General features: G+C 35.3%; 1 protein-coding gene across 1 annotated transcript in view; it reads right to left on the bottom strand.

Annotated features, from left to right (window-relative positions):
• LOC118743004 (protein N-terminal glutamine amidohydrolase) overlaps positions 1–9,162 on the bottom strand; it is a 59,522-nt gene extending 50,360 nt beyond the window's left edge. Inside the window, exon 1 of the mRNA XM_036475456.1 lies at positions 6,685–9,162. Within this exon, the coding sequence (XP_036331349.1) occupies positions 6,685–6,743 (59 nt within the window). The 5' untranslated portion in view covers positions 6,744–9,162. The remainder of the gene's footprint in view (positions 1–6,684) is intronic.
• Between the last annotated feature and the right edge of the window lie 8,926 nt (positions 9,163–18,088).

Raw genomic sequence — 18,088 nt, 5'->3', positions numbered from 1 at the left:
TATGTATGTATGTAAATTCATCTTGTTGACACTTAAATGTAGTTATTTTTCCCGGACATTAATCGCTGTCGTTTAAAGTTTCAATGACTTAAATTTCATTCCATTTCCAACCCCTTTGCTTGCCACATTGCCCACGCAAGGATGTTTATTGCTCTTTGCCCAAAAGTAGAGTGTCTTACGCCCCTTTGACACTGAAGCGTCGTAGGATATATTTTACATACAAACTTTTCGAATAGTTCGGTGTGCAATTTGTCGAAAGGAATGACAAACTGTAACCAAAAATTGTAAGCAAAAAAGGGGGAAAAATGATGCTGTGGCATAAATATTTTCTTGTGTTGTGGTATTTCGCTCAGAGTGGCATGTTTATAAAAAAAGTACGCGTATATGTACGCAAATATGGTCTGCGTCAACATTTTCTAGAGCTAAACTTTACGTATTGTAACTTGAACCTTAGATATAGTATATGGCATTACCGACAAAAAAGTTAGAGTTTATAAACAAACAGAGTAATGACGGAAATCTCCAATTTACGTAACAAATTCTCAATTCGTGATTTAACCGTGGTTGCACAAGAGACTGATGCTTTGCAGTGATGCATTTTCGAACGAAAGGAGTCATGCAGAAAAATGCGCCAATCGATAGTCTTTAATAATCTTAAAGAAATTTGCCACAACAAAATTACCATTACTTTCGGAGATATTTCCTTCAGGCGGAGCATTGATAAAACCGAAATGTTTGCGTATTCTATGCTTATCCTCTCATTCAAGACGCGTTTAGGTAATCTCTGGTAGGAATTTAATATTTTATAAATTAGTTGGATTAGGGATTCATATCAGTACCTAAGTACTCTGAAAAATTGCTTTTATTTTCCTGAAGCCTTCTAATGTGCTGCGGGTCATTATCCTCCGAGAATATAAATTAGCCTTTCAATCACAATTATATAGCCCAATATCTTTTTCTGAATATAAGCCTCTTGATTCATATTTCTATCAAATAAATGCAATTCTCCAACCTCTTCATCCACCAAAAACTCTCAAACCGATAAACTACTGCAAAAACTTGTATCTTAACAATCAGTGATTATTTAGAAAATAGCTCACGAAATTTCCCAGTGTTAGCCGTCGAAATGAAGGAGTTTTAAAGTAAAACCCCATATTTGAACAATCAGTTGTATGGCGGGTATAGGTTATAGTGACCCGATCTTTGTCGTTTTCACTGTAAGCTTTATGTTGATAGTGGTTCAAATTTCGAAATTTCATCTTCCTAGCTACATAAATGGAGAAGTTATAACATATCTGAACAATCAGTTGTATGAGAGGTGTATGTTATAGTGATCAGATTTTTTTGGTTCTGCCAAATAATTAATACATTCTAAAAGTTCACCCGCTTACCAAGTTTCGTTCGGTTATCTCTGAAACAGAGGGACTAGATTGCGTTCAAAAATACACGGACAAGCAGACATGGCTAAATCGACTCAGCTCGACGTTCCGATCATTTGAGTATACATTTAATGGGTCTGCCTGTTCTTCTGGTACCAACAAACATCGGACCAAAGTTAAGTTCCGATTTTTCATGAACATGTAAATAACAATACATGGTCCCGTAAAATCCACTTGCTCTGATTCATAAAACTGGCCGTCCTATAAGCAATTCCTGCGTGGCTGCTATCATAGGGAGCATATGAACAGACACACGCTGGATGCAAGGCACTTCAAGAAGCATGTCTATCAATTCACGGACGTTAGTCAGACGTATGTACATATATATGTACATATGTATATCACATAACCAGACCACGATTTTTTAAGACAACCCATAAACGCTTTAGAAAAATGAATTGATGTGACCGAGATGAATTTTCAATGAAATTCTCCTTTACCTACCTACGTATGTACATTAGACTGCATCACTCCCCATACAAAAAATAATCGGTACTATTTTTCCATTGGAATTATAAAATCTACTATATTTTAAGACGTCCACCAAAATATTTCGGAAAAATATTAAGATTTAAGTGAGCTGGACCGATTTGAAAATACCTCCAAAAATGTTTTTTTTTTTATGAATAAAAATAGTTTCTTAAAGATTTTTTTTTGAAAAAATCCCCTCAATTGACAAAACGGTTTAAGCTTAAAATATTTGCATAAAAATATTTAAAAAAAATTTTAAAAAATTTTAACGGAATCGTAACAAATGCTGTTTTTAACATTTTTCAAAGATTGGTATAAGAAAAACTTGAATAACTGAACCTAAACTCTTCCGATTTAGACTTAAGAGGTGTCATTGGAAAGGTATTTTCTCACCCTTTTCATTTATTTGCTAATAAACTTATTCAAAGGATGGAAGAGAAAGGTAGGAGAAACGAACCTCATTCAAAGTTGAATTAAGATGTTTTGGTATTCGAAAAAAAAGATTGGACACGAATGACGTTTCTTTTGGCCAGAAATGAAAAAGGTGTGAAAATACCTTTCTACTGAGATCCCATAAGTCTAAATCAGAATAGTTTTGGCCCAGTTATTTAAGTTTTTCGTAAATCAATCTTTGAAAAAAGTAAAAAACAGCATCAAAAATCTCATTCTTACGATTCCGTTGTAAAGATTTTTAAATATTTTTATGCAGATTTTTTAAGCTTATTCTAATTTGTCATCTGAGGGGACTTTTTTCAAAAAGTTCTTTAAGAAACTATTTTTATTCATAAAAAACTTCATTTGTGGAGGTAATTTTAAATCGGTCCAGCTCGCTTAAATCTTAATATTTTTCCGAAATATTTTAGTGGACGTCTTAAAATATAATACAATTTGTAATCCCGACGGAAAAACCGCAACTTGTTTTGGTGATGCAGTCTAATGTACATATGTACATACATACATATATCCGTATGCAAGTATATAAAACAAATGCATAGTAAAAACATAAAAGAATATGTGAAGTATTTCATATAGAACAAAAAATGCCAAATCACTATTTCTTCCCCCAAAGCATCAGCATGACCGTTTGACCTAATTCCATACGCGTTGAGTAATGAGCGAAGCGAATTTGAATACGCAACAAACGAAAAATGCTACCTACCACCTAACTAGCTGCCACTGCATACAAAAACATACATATAAACACGGATGCTTGGTATAAGCACTATATGTATTTGGTGGAAAGGATATACATATGTATGTATGTACATACACTCACATGCGCTTGAATAGGGACAATGTTTTTTCGTTGTTTTATCTGGGTTATTTTTGTTGTATTTAATTTCCATTATTTTTTAATTAAAGTACAGTTAATATTCTAAGAAAATCAATATAAACGCAAATTTCAATTTTGTAGAAAATTTCAAAAAAAAAATCGTAAAATTTCAAACATTTTTCCAATACTGACTGCACACGTAGCAACCGTTGCAGCCACGTGTTGAGACAACCTGCTTTTCTTGTTCAATAGATATACACGAGGCAACCAAGGTGTATTAAACAAGGTGCTATAGACACCTTAGTGCGGCTCTCTTTTAAGGTATTATAGTGTAAAAAAATAAAAACAAACAATTCAAAATTAAAATTTTTTTTTAATTTGACCTTATAGGATGGTTCTTATTCGGATAATGTCAAATTCAATCACACTTTGTTAAATACATTTTGGAGGCAACCAATACGGCAACCTCTGTAGTGTTCGGTCTGCTATGAAATGAACATGCGTAAGAAAATTTCGTTTACTACAAAATCTCCTTTTCAGCTCACATGTTTTCAACAAACTAAGCCAGAAGAATCAATAAACAACAATACGCCCAAGGTAACCGACTGGACAACCAACACAAAATATCAAAAAATAATTTGATTTTCGGGTGACGGTTGCGGCAACGGTCGAAGCAGCATGCACTGGTTGCTTCAACGGTTGCCTCGTGTTAAGTAAGCATAAAAATTTGATTTCTGACGATTTTTGAAGTGAAACTTATTTGCAACTTCGATTGGTAATTAATGCAAAGAATGAAAAATCAACACGCTCGTTGGGCTTTAATTCCGACAGAAGAAGGTGATGGTTTATCACGATTAAGATTATTTATTATTGGATGGATTATTTTGTTATTGTCATCATTTCTGCGCGCCGTCTTTGCTTTTTCAAAACTTAGGTGTCAACAAAAAAATTAAATGCAAATTATTGAATCTCTTAACTACATGTAGGAGGGTTGCCTTTTCTTTAACAATCAAATTCAATTTAAATTAACGCAATTAGGTAATTGAGCTACACATGTAAAAAGGTTTAGGTTTGAAAATAGTTCGAAGAGAATTGCCAGAAAGGCTTTATTTCACAATTATATTTAAGAGGGTTGCCACGCGTTTAAAAAACCAAATTCAACTTAATTCGTCAGTTCAGTTGCCACTTGTCTGAGAGGTCAGAGAGGTTCAGTAAACTTATACAAAATATCTGTATGTATATGATATATTTACAAATGATTGTCGAGCAAAGGAGTTTTTGTTTAGGGTTGTCACCTATTCGAAATGTCGTATCTATCTAACTAAATCAGCATATACGTATGCATATACGTATATGTTTATATGTATAATACGCGAAAACTTTTTTCATGAGGATCATAAGATCAGCACCGTTCTATTGAATTAAAGATCTTGGCCTGCTTAGATTTTGATATTCGAATTTGTTTTATCGGTAATTAGAAATTAGAGAAACCGCACCCTGCGAGACTTCTGCCCACTCCGCTCCGCTCCACATGGATCCGCTTATAACTGTGAATAACATTTGGAAAATATTTTACTGCGGGTAATGGAGAAAGGAGAAGTTTCACTTCCGTTGCTTTTTTTACTGACCCTCTTCCCCAATTTTTTATAAGGAAAGCTGCATCCAACAAATTTTAATAACTCTGAGAAAAAGTTCGAAATTTTGATGAAAATTTTATAAATTACACTGGATCCAAAAAATTTTAGTTTGGTTTTCGTTCTCCAGACGCCACTATCCAATTTCTATATAGAATTGCCCGGTGATTCCGAAAACCGAGTAATTTTTTTTTCTGTGGATACGTTTTCGAGATATTTTCAATTTACCGTTATTCAGCTCAAAACAAAAAGTGGTTTCACTTAATCACGCATATCTTACGAACCAAATTAACAATCTTAAATGGAGATACCCACAGTAAGTGTTGCCGTGCGCGCCAAACGAAAACGTTGCACACAACCCAAAAGTACTCCTCGGGGACCAATTGATGAAAAACTGCGAAAAGGTGTATTACTTTATATACTGTGGCTTTTCGTAAAGGATAAACTGTACTTTAATTAAAAATTAGTAGAAGAAAAAATAAACCAGAAAAAACCGAAAAAGCTCTGTACCTATTCAAGTGCATGGGAGTGTATGTACTTATTTGAGACGTGAAGAATAACCTCGAGTGTGGAAGCTGAGCACAGCAGGAAGAAATTAAAAGATACAAAATAAATGCAAATAAATAACTAAAATACATAAAATGTGTGAGTTTAGAGTAGTGAAAACCGAGTAAACGCCGAAAAGTATGCAATATATGGAGAATAGCACAAATGTGCGTACATACATATATGGTGGGTGTGTGCGTGCACTAGGGATGTTAATTTTCTCACTTTTTACGATTTTCGGGATGTCGCTATCCCGGTTCCCGGGTTTTAGTTATTCATTACTTTTCAACAACTTAAATCCGAATAAATTGCTTCTATCTCGTCTACCATAATAGATTATTATCTATTATTATAAATAAATGAGTTTGAAACCTACATTTTTATTTAAAGTGGCATTTTTATTTTTTCTCTCTAATGTCAAGATATATTTTAAAGGACTTTGTAAATTCAAAGATGTGATTAATTCCAAAAATTATTTAAAAAATTCAATGCAATGTAAAATAAAAATATGGGTACCAAATGAAAGATAAATTTTCTTTAGAATTAAAAAAACTAAAAATTTTTCGGATGCAGAAGGGCGAATAGGTAATTTGTTAAGCTGATAAAGTTAGAAGGTTGCAATCCGAGGATGTTATCGAGTTTATATAAGTCCTTAACATATAATTTTTTCAAAAACTAATATCGTGAAATTTCAAGGATACAATTTTAAAAGGACATTTTCAATACTTACCAGTCCTTATGTACCAAAAACTTGAATCTGATTAAATACATTCACACATTTCACTGAATTTTTTAAATCATTTTTGAATCACTGACGTCAGAGTGAAAAACTAAAAACGCAATTTTACTATATTTGGCACATGGTTTCGCGAATATATTAATTTTTGTGTGTAAAATTTACTATAGCACGGTGTTATATGTATAATGAGCTAGACATTTATACAAAAATATTAATTATTAAATAAAAAAAGAAATATAGTCAATAGTGGTCAAGAAAACCTCGAAAATCCCGCGAATATTTGCTAGGAATCTCGGGATGTTTGGGACCAAAAAAGGCCGGAATCCCGGGGTTTACATTCCTAGTGTCCACTCACACGCAGCTGACTATACAAACAATGCAATTTAGAAAAGCAATAAGTTCAACAGACAGGCATAACATACTCGTAGATAAATTTTATTCATATCGCTGCGGTATGTTTATATTAATTCGGTTTTATGTATACATATATGCCTGCGTGTATATAATTTCGCTATGTAGATAAATGTATACATACATATATGTATGTATATATGTATAGCATATGGATTTGTGGGTACTCACCAGTAACACGAGACGTATGAGCAATCCGAAATTTTCGGGAACAGCAAATCTGTGGTCATCTTGAGATGCAGACGATGACGATGGCGATGCGAACGACGACGTTAAGGACGTTGAGTACGATGCGGCGGATGATGTCAGTCGCTGCTGCACGAAACGCGTCGGATGCGGTCGATTCCGATTGTAGTTGTTGTTTTTGTTTTTATTTCTGCCGCTGCTGTTGCTATTGTTGTTGTTGTTGTTGCTGTGTTGCGTTTGTTTACTACTCGCTTGCTGTTTTTTTTGAATGCTTTGTTGTAGCACTTTGGTTGTTTGGGTGCACGCGAACGTAGGTCAGCCACCGAACGAAACGTGTTCTTAGCAGCACTGCACTGTGGGCTGAAGTGTGGGCGTGCAAGACGGCTGGGTGGACCCTGTGTATGTATTTTTGTATGTATGTACGTAAAATGCGTTCGGTATATTGGGATTATCTCGGCTTATTTTTTGTAGGTTGTTTTTTGAAATTTTTTCGTTGATTTTTCTTGCTTCTTTTTTTAAGCTTTCGGCGTGCAACAATCAATGCGAAAACTTCGTGCTGCTACTACGTGCATATGTATGTAACCGAGACAGTGGTACTCTTGGTTTTGGTAGCTACCTTCGGCATGCAATTTTCAGCTAACTCATTTGAGTGGATTCCTTATTTCTTCACAAACTTTCCCCACTCACAGCTTTTCTTAGGCGCTTGCACCGGTAGGCGTCTAATTGGCAACTGCCGCTGAATGACGCTGCGAGAGACCTTGTTGGCTCTGCACACTGTCTATGGATCGAAGTTCAAAGCGGCGTCAACGATTTTGGCACTGCTATGCACAGCCTTTTGCCTTTCCTTTTTTGCTGTGAAATCTGCAGCCAAACACACGTCAAATTTTGATCTTTATTTCTTGTGTGTGCGCGTGCTTGTGTGTCTATGCTTGTTTAATTCTGCTGCACTGCAGTCAATCGCTTGACGCAACAACAAACACCAACTATGTGCTGTATGCTGACTGACGGCGGACTGCTCTACCGCCACTACCACTACTAAATAGTACACGGAAGTGAGCACAAAAAAAATCCTTCAACTCAACACAAATTTTAGTACAAATAGGTGTGTATGTATGTGTCTCTGTGTATGTATGTATGTATGTATTGGTATCACGTAAGCGCATACAAGCCGCAGGGGGTTTGCTGTCTCGCCAATTCAATGCCTACTTTGTGCCGCGGCGGTCTCAGCTGGCTTGTAGGTGCTTTAAAATGAGCCAATAAGCTGTCGTTCTCCAGCCGCCAGTCGAATCAGCCAAAAGCCAGCTGAAGCGTAATTCAACGAGGATTCTGGAATTACTGTTGTCAGCGCCTACACTGCTGCTATGTACTTTTACTTCTGCCGCCTGGCCGTCACTGCGCCTAAAAGCCTATTCAATTTGGTTGGTGGCTTTGAGTGCGCACACAGATGTATGTATGGATGTGTGTGTACGGTTGCGTGTGCTTGTATGCTAAGTGGAGATGTGTGTTTTGTTTGAGGAGTAGTGTATGCGACGGATATTACCAGCCTTAATTAAGAAGGAGCAGCTCTACTGCGACTGTTGCTGCTCAGTCGCTGGTGCTGCTGTTGCTGCTGCTTTTGAGATTGCTATTTCTGTTGGTCGCACTTCCTTTACCGTTGTCGTTTCACTTAGTTTGTATTTCACGTTCCTCGTCAATCCTCCTCGCTTAAATCCACTCGTTGTATTCAGTATCTGTTCTAAGTATATTCGTATGTGTTCGCGTGTGTGTGTGCAGTTTTGTTTAAACCGCAAAGGCACCTGACTTATTCAAGCCAAATTCTGCGTGTATGAAATTTTTATTACACTCCTTTTTCATAACCAGCTAAGTACTTTTTCCCCCTACTCACTATTATGCACAAAAATGTATGTATTTGCGAGCGACTAACGGTGTTTCCTACCTTCTGTAATATATGTAGGGAAAATATGAAAAATTATACACTTCACCTAAATTAAATGTATTTACTTCACAGTTTTTTTTTTTTTCGTCAACTTAGCCTCATTCGCGGGCACTTGTTGTCTGGTATTTAGTAATTTTTTTACTTAGTTGAAGGTCCCGTTTTTTCATAGTTTTCTTGCGTGCTTTTTGCAATTTTCACAATTTAAGCCCTGTTCGTGCGACACTTTTTATGTTTTTATTATACTACATACATACATATATCTATTTAATATGCGTTGTTTGTTTTAGCATCCCTTCGCATTTTCCATTCAGCTTTCGTAAATTAAACTTCCCTCTACACTCAAGCACAAATACTTATGTACATATTTTTATATATTTCTTCATTATTTATAATGTGTATGTTTATTATGTTTATGTTTATTATTTATTTATACTCCTATTGCTCTATGAGTTTAATCTGCAATGCTGGTCACGTCGTTGCGAGTATACATCCGTACGCGTTCCCGGTTCTACATCGACTCAGTTGTTGTCTCAGTATTGAGTGTTAGTTAGGCCAAGTCGTGTCCGTCTAGCATCGCATCGTGTACATTTTTTCCATCTACATATAGTACATTAGGGTGCCTCTCATTTGACCTAACAAATTTTTGTTTACCGTTTGTCACGTGTCATACTTTTATTCTATTGTAAGACACCAAAGAACGTTAAGTAATATTTAGGGGTAGGCCCAAGCAAATGAAAAATTAGAAAAGGTATTATTTTTAAAAGGAAATGTTATATTTGGAAATGAGTTGCTTGCTGTCCATTAGCCTCGCTAAAACTCGCGATCTGTTGATGGGGGTTATACGACTATAAACTAAATTTCCAAGAAAAAATCGATACGTTGTCTACCCACATTCATAAAAAATAAGTGAGATTTTAAATGCTTTATAAAACGAAAATTTATATGAAAATCTCACTTTATCAGGCAGGTTTTGCAATCCACTACCGAGTGAATTTCAATCAAATTCGCTTTGAATTCAAATTGGTGGGGGTTGAAATTCACTGGTAAGTCAATTGCAGAACCTGCCTGTATAAAGCTCGTTAAATTTTTATTTTATCTTTTATGAATCAGGCCTTGGGGAAACTGTCTTTCTATCGTCTTTATAACATCTCATTTTAATTTAGTCGGCATGCCAGCTGGTTCCCAGACAAGCCACAACTTCACAAGCGATTAGTTTGCTTCTTTAAGATTTTTTTCGAAAGTTGAAAAATAAGAAGCACCCTAATGCGCATGCTTGCATATGTAGCTTTATATGAGCATCGCAACTCCAAATCGCACAGAAAATGCACATTCTCATTCGTACTCATTATTTGCCTTCGTTTTTGCATTGCCATGTACGCCATAGTGTGCGTAAGAGCGCAATGGTATTTGTATCGCTCCACTGACCTCGTCCTCGTCATAGTTCGTCTTTACTCGGCTTAGGATGAAAATGAGCGCATGAAGGGTTTGAGAATTTTATTTAATCCTGCGGTTGGCCTCTCATCGAGAAAATGCCTTGTTTGAGTTGAAATTCTTAGCTGGCATGTGATGTTTGAGCTGTTGAATATTCACAATTTCTAATTGGGTACTTTACTACAATCCACTGTTGAATAAGAGCATAAAGCGCGATTGCTATGTAGTGGAGTTACTAAGAAAAGTTGTGCAATGATACACCATCTATCCGGTTCCAAGTACTCGATCCTACTTAACCACGGCTAAAATTATCTTGCGACCATACTACAATCATAATGTTTGTTCCATTTAAGTATTCCCCTTCGAACTCAATACAACGTTTTCCTCGATACAAAAGCACTTCCAAAGAGCTTAAAGAGCTGACGAATTCTTTAAATTCTGCCAGGGCTTGTGCGGTCAGTGTAGCTAAGGAAATGTTTTTTTTTCTATAAGCAGCCGCCTTTCGGCAGATAATACAATCCCCCGAACGAATTTCTGCCATAAAGAACTTTTCATAAAAACTATTGGCCTTTCACCGGCGATATAAACCTGCAAGCAAAAATATGGACGCACATACGGCGATGCTGTTTACTATACTTTGGGGGTTTTTCTTTGGGAAAAGGAATGTTAATTCCCCCAAGGCTTTAATTGCGGCCTGGCGAAATAGCATAAATACTTATTTTTTAGGAGTCCCCTTAGGGCTGGTTTCTCCAAATCAATTTTACTTAGTTTAGCCACTTTTCGGACTTAATTCAAAAGTTAGCCTACGTTTTACACAGCTTATTCTTGACTGAGTCAAGAAAATAGGCTTAACTAAGTTATGTTGAGTTGGAGAAACCAGCCCTTAATGACAGAGACTTAAGTCTAGTTGTCATGATCTAGTAACTACAAAAGTTACTTTAAAGTTTGAAGCAATCTATATAGATAGCAATGCTACCATGCGGATAGTAGGCACTCAAATATTTTAAGCATATTATTGATACCACAGAATGCCAATCTTTTGACTGCAGCTTCTTCGTGATAGCGAGAGTATGTATGAATTGAGTTTGCATTCCTTAGCTTAATTTTCACCTGACTCTGGCAGTTTTTCAGGTACATAGTTAAAACATTCAACCTTCTCATTGCCTGTCCATCTGCCTTCATTGTACAAATTTTTCAAAGGATTTTCCGTCAGTAGTTTTTTTTTTTGTTCGCGTGCCAAATGAAATGCGCTTCTGCAAACCCGTACCCAGTTTCGCTTTCGGCAATGGCGCTAAGACCAGGTAGGTGTAGACGTGTCTTTTTAAGGCTTTCTTTTATGTAGCTTTCCTAATGTTTAGGTAATTTTTTTTTTCCTCATGGCAAACTTAATTGTTTGGCGAATATAGAACAGCTCCTGTTCCGTCCTGCAGTTACGAGGCATCTGTAAGATGTTAAAAGCTTTCCGGCTGGGTTTGATGTCACCGGCCCGGAAAAATGTGACCAAAGCATCTTGCGTGAATTCGCCATTGGCCCACATCATTCGCACGGATTTGGGTGTAAGGGCGGCGATTGGCGTTATGCTGAGCATTTTAGATATAGGATGGTTTACGACTTATTTTAAATTTTATTTTAAAAACTACTTCGGGCTTAAAAGAATCGTTTTTTTTTGTATCAAGTAAGTAATTTTCAAACGAGATGTTGGCAAATATACTAGTACTCATTGAGTAGAGATCAAATATGATGAAATGATGATGATGAAAGAAAGTTGCGCTCGCAACCAGAATCTACCCCAAACCAAGCACATGACCCCTAGCAACGTTGAGAAACTGCGGCAGCATTAATAATGCATACCGAAACACTGAGTGAATTAATGAGAAAATGGAAGCAAAACACTGACCGCGAATGGATGTCTATATGTATGTTATTCGATATCAAAATATTTGTATTTGTCTACACTTTTGGATAAAGCAACTACTTATGCAGAAACGTTTGCTTATGTCTTGAACCCGAAAAGTGGAAGTCAATCCACAATTTCTCTCAGTTCTCCTTTTATGCAATTGTGGTAGTGAATAAACAAACGTATGTGAGCGAAAGCTTGTGTATATAAATACGTATTTATGTACATTAGGCCGTACCACCTTGCAAGCAAATACACAAAAATTGTGTTTTTATTACCTCCCTTTTATTAGCTCGGGATGTAACTATGTAATATTGATGCGCCTAAATGATGCAGCGATTTCTATTCTCAAGTTACATACATACCTGATGACAGTACGAATGGAAATTATAATAGCGAGGTTTAAGTTTTTTAAACTATAATTTTATTTTACAAATTATCCAGTAACTTGCCAGCAACTCTCCAGTAACTTTATTTCTAAGAATTCGCTCTCATAGAAAAGTTTGCAATAAAGTACGTGAACGCTTTTCCAGTAATAATTTGCAAGTTTCATGAACAGTTGATAAATTGTTTGTTTATTCGCAGCCAATTCCTGATAAAACGGTATATTTTGTATTTAAATAGGTTTATTTTGTAAAATTCAACAATAAAAACCCACAAACAGTTTTCTTTATTAGTTTAAATTTCATCCAGAAACATGCGATCAGCTTTTTTTCGTACTGGCAAATTCTTACAAGTAAAAATTTATCCAGTAAAATCCAGTAAAAACTTGCAACTTCAACTGTCATTTTTCGCTCTCTCAATTTCCCCTACTTTGCAAGTTTTTGCGTACGAAAACGCCAAAACATGAAAATTTGTAAAAACTTTTACTGGATTTTACTGGAAATGAGTAAAAAAAACGCAACTAAAGTTTGCCCAACACCCCTGATTCTCTAGTAAGGCAATTTGGATTTTTTGTTTTGCCGAACCTGAATTCTTTTTTGAAACGAATTCTGAAATAGGGCGTCCTTAAATAAAATTCTGAGAAAGGGCGTTGTTGAAAAGTCTTCTGAGATAGGGCGTTTTCGAACTGACTGCCGAGATAGGTCGATCTTCCACTCAGCCGTCGATATACATACATATACATATGTATGTACATATAAAACTATCAATACTAATTTCGGAAATGTGCAATACAAATATTTACTCATTTGCTTTTATTTTTAAATGCAAGAGATTATTCTGTAACATTTGAAGGCAACTGTCAATTCAGAAACCGACGAAAAGAAAAACGCTATTTTTGTTGTTGTTGTAGCGGCTACAACAACCCCGCCCAGATCGGCTGATATCTCAGTCGTTGACGTCGAGTTCCACTAACGGCAGCCCCAAGAAGCGTGCAGCCTCTATGGGGTCGGTCCACAGGGACGTATCCGTTAGGGTTGTGGGGTTTTCGGGGCATGCGAAGAGATGTTTCGATTCGTGAGGGGTCTCTCCACATGCCGGACATTCGTTCGGCACATCCACATTTAGCCTACTCAGGTAGGAGTTTAGCCTGCTGCAGTAGCCAGAGCGAAGTTGGGCTATTGTTGTTCTGGTCTCCCGAGGCCGATGTTGCTCCGTCGCGTCAATGTCGCTCTTATCGCTTTCTTCGCTGTCCCCTTCACTATGTGTTGCCACATTGAAAAACAAAGGTTTGTTTTTGTCGCTATTATCCGAAAATGTTTTGTCGCGTTACTGTGTTATTTGCCTAAGGTGCATGGCGAACTTTATTTTCCGGTACAGTCTAATGTACATATATACATATGTATCTACCAATGCAAATACTCATTGGAATTTCCTCCAGAGCATTTTGTCCTGCTCTTTGCATACTTATACACTTTTCCCAATGAAATACGATAGTTAAAAATTTTGTGTATGGCTATGGGGAATGCGCAACTGGTCATAAAATTTGACACTACTTTTCTCATGCAGGCATATGTAAATATGTATGTACATATGTGAGTATAATCCGCAACAATAACAGCAAACAGAAATAAACGATTTAAGCAAATCTAAGAAATGCGAAGAGGCTTGTCCGAAAAATAACGCTTCAAACTATAGTACATATGTTGTTGGTAAAACACACACTTTTTACGTGCTTATGAAAACATAATTTAAGTGCACTAAACTTTAATTAATTTCTTATTTTCACTCACAATTTTCACAAACTTAATTACAAGTATTCACTAAACACCCAACCACCGCTGCTATTCAACAAAAACTGTGCCAAACAGCTGATGCCTGTCAACGAACGTGGACACATAAAGAGTGGATGTTAAAGTTTGAAAGCTGTGGAAGATATTGTGCCAGAAGCATGGCGCACGAAAAAGCTTGCATACTATTAGGCTGCCTTGTAGGTATTTTGTCCGTTATTTCAAACGACTTAAGCGGGTTCTTTGCAGAGGCATACTGGTGGCCACACGTGCAAGTGCAAGGTTGAAAAACTCAATGGCCTGTAGTCATAGTCAAATTAAAGTCGGTTCCAAGGATAGGTGTCTTAATTTACGGCATACTAAATGTATCTTGTTCATATTCGATTTAGATGCGCCTTTTTCGCTTAGAGATGGCATTGAAGTTAGAGCAGCAATAAGCTGATACTTAACTGTTCTAACAGTCTAAAGAATTATAAATACCTTTATACCTTTGTATTTTTTTAATGACTCTTGAGTTTAATGAAAAATGAGCCGTGTTTATATATATGGAAAATCCAAGAAATAACAGAGGTCTCCAGGTGCTAGTGAGCACACAAGTACTCTATAATCTTAGATACCTAAAAAGAAATATTCATAAAAATTATATGATTGCAATTAAATTTTCTAAATTAAATTTCATGTAAATTGCTGGAATAATAATAAAAGAAGTATTCAAAAGGATTGTACCTAATGTTACCGTGGCACTTGATTCCCGAGTAGAAATTCCTAACTTTCCTAAGCAATCAATAAACACAGAACATTTGATTTATGTATTTATCCTGAATACGGGTGTTTGATAAGTCGATAAACAGTGGTATTACCGATAGAGGGGATGAGACGCTGATTTTTTAAGGACCACACTAATGTACGTATGTCTTATTTTATGCACCAAATAATTGAATATGGGTATTCATGGAAACGCGCAAACCTCGTTCTAATTCTATAGAATTTTCTATTTCATTTGGTACGCATATTGTTATTCTACATTGCACTAATTTATTAAAATAATTTTCAGAATTAATCACATCTTTAAAATTTCGTGGCCCAGAATTGCTTCATATAAGTTACGGTCGGATACAACTTAAGGTGTTGCCAAAAGCACTATAGCACGATTAATATATTGTCACAACCAAACATCTAAATAGGTGGAAAAGCAAGTAAATACTTTAACTGCGTACTCAATACCCACCAAGTATTTGCGGGAAGGATTCGAGTACAAAAAGTACTCAGTACTTGAAGAAAGTACTCTGTAGTTAAAGAAAGTTCGAGTAAATATTCACTTATTGCTACTTGTATCGGAACAACACTAGGGATAATTTAGGAAGTAAGAACTACCTCATACTTAGCATATTTCTCTCAGGATAGAGAACATAATACATCTTAAGTTTATGCTCTGTGCCAGCGGAGATTTTTTGTTTCCTCTACAAGCTGTGGAGACAGCGCTTAAGAACTAAATTTTTTTAGGTTCAATTCCAGAGCAACGCTTTGAGATTAGTTTAGACCAGATGGGAGTTACAAAAAGTTAGCCAGTATCGCTTCTTATAATTAATGAAGAAATTTTCCTAAAAAATTTTCATACCATCGCCACCCACTTAACCTGCTCGAAACATATGTAAGTATTTCGCGGCCACTAACGTGACAAGGAACGCGCGTGACTTTGTTTGTCCCTAACAATTTGTGTAATTAAAAAATTATCTTAAAATCACAGATAATAAGCTGTTTATCAAATTAGTTGGCAGACGCTCAGTCGTGTATGTAGTTATTTACATACATACATATACTCGTAGCATAGTTGTTTTAGTAAGCTTGATAACATAAATAATTTCTTCCAGACATCCGTGACTTTTCATTGCATTAGCATATTTGTTTTAATTAGAGTCTTTCCTCTGCGCTATTTTTACGGTGACCATAAATATGGATTCAAAATGAAGGACAATTTTTCAAAAATATGCCTACATATACTTACTTAGTATAAAAATATCAAAAGAGTATTTATGATTCTAAATTCTAATACATTTTAAACTTAAAAAAACGAATCACGTTTTCTTCATCGATATTAATCTTTTTTACATGAATATTTATAAAAGTATAGTAAAACATATTATAATTACAATAGCTTATACGAAAAGTGAAAATCTTTAAAAGATTATTTTATAGGCAAATTTTGAGACGTTCAAAACGAAAACAATAACTTTTTTGTTTTTTGGTACTTTTCGCAGTAATTTGTCAAAAATCGACGTCATGAATCGACGTAAACGACGAGTTACAAAGGTATTTATGTGCCCTTTTCAAAAATATATAATTTGTGCAGATTGCGCTTCATAGCATCTACATTTCCAATCCGATTTTCATTATCTTTGGATCAAAATTTACTGTAATGATATATCTTACTTATCGAATTTTTAAACTAATGAAAAAAAAATATCAAATTAAGCTGCGTATTTGATTGAAACTCTCACTTTTTTCGACTTTGGCGACAAAATGCAAATGGTCGCCTGCAGCACTAATAATTTTCATTGAAGTCGCCACAAGTTATATATTTTGGTAAGAGGCACATCAATACCCTTCGAGCTGTAAGTCGCTTACGTTGATTGGGAGATTTTTTCATGAGATATTGAAGAAAAGCTACGAAAAGTACCAAAAAAACACATTTTTGAAAAAATCCATCCATTGTCCGATAATTTTAAAATAACGAATAAAATGCGGGACAAATGCAGGACACTTGGAAAAAATCAGTACATTTTCAGGTTTTTTAGGTTTGAAAAACTACGCAGGACCGACCTTTGAAAAACAGTACGGACCTGCAAAAAACAGAACGGATGGTCACCGTAGCTATTTTCAGCAAAACCTGAAATTTACAATGCATTCTTTCTGGATTTATAACACCTCACAGTTTGTAGGGATTCCATAGGTACCATTCAGCGTGAAGCTCTACTATAATCAGATTCCAATTGCTTTGGCAGCAATAAATTTCACGATAATCGTGCATGCGAAAATTATGCAAATACGAGTATGGATTGTCAATAGAGTATTCATATCTCATAATGTGCATGGATGTAAGTACCTACATACACTTGTGGTCAGCTAAATAAGTTAAGTGACATTTTGACCAGTTTTGGTTATTTTTCTTTTGTTTATTTAATTTTTATAATTTTTTTTATAAAAGTCTAGCACATTATATAAACAGCACCACATAAATCCACATTTAAAATATTTTACAAAAATTATAAAAATTCAACAAACCTTAACCAACTTAAACTTTTTATATAACATTTTTAGGTATGCAGTTTTATAGCCTATTAAATTTTAATAGGTTAAAATGCAAATTCTAAACCGCTAGAATTTCGTGTTGATTTTTAATATTTCTTTTTTTGCTGACGGTGTTAGGCATCTTCCTCCATATAAAAGTAATTGCCGAGCGTAATTTATATGGGAGAAAATGCTCAACACCGTCAGCCAAAATAAGTATTGAAAATCAACGCGATTTTCTAGCGACTCTTTTTATAACACGCCTATAATTTTTCTCTTAATATATTTATTAAAAATTTCCAATTTTTGAGTGTTATCAGAGACAATAATAAAATGAACTATTGCTCTATAATTATTACTGGACAATGGAAAAGTTGTTTTCGTCTAGCGGGACGACTATTTAAAGATGTAATTCATTTTCGCCTTCTCATAATAATGTGACTTTTATTTTTTTCATTTCGCATGACATTTATTTCAAGACGGTATGATTTACGTCTTCTTGTAATAATTATATGGGATTTTCTATATTTTTTCGTCTCTCGGGACGTTTATTTCAAGACCAAAATGATATATGTCTTCTCCTAATAATTATATGGGACTTTTATTGAAATGAAACTTCTTAATTGAGTTTGTTAAGTTAAATATTTAACGCCACGATTGTTCATG

Source organism: Rhagoletis pomonella, unplaced genomic scaffold, assembly GCF_013731165.1.
Source record: "Rhagoletis pomonella isolate Grant_MI unplaced genomic scaffold, Rhpom_1.0 Rhpom_scaffold_00007, whole genome shotgun sequence".
In the NCBI taxonomy this organism is placed as follows: Eukaryota; Metazoa; Arthropoda; class Insecta; order Diptera; family Tephritidae; genus Rhagoletis; species Rhagoletis pomonella.
This window is presented reverse-complemented; position numbering and strand designations above follow the sequence as displayed.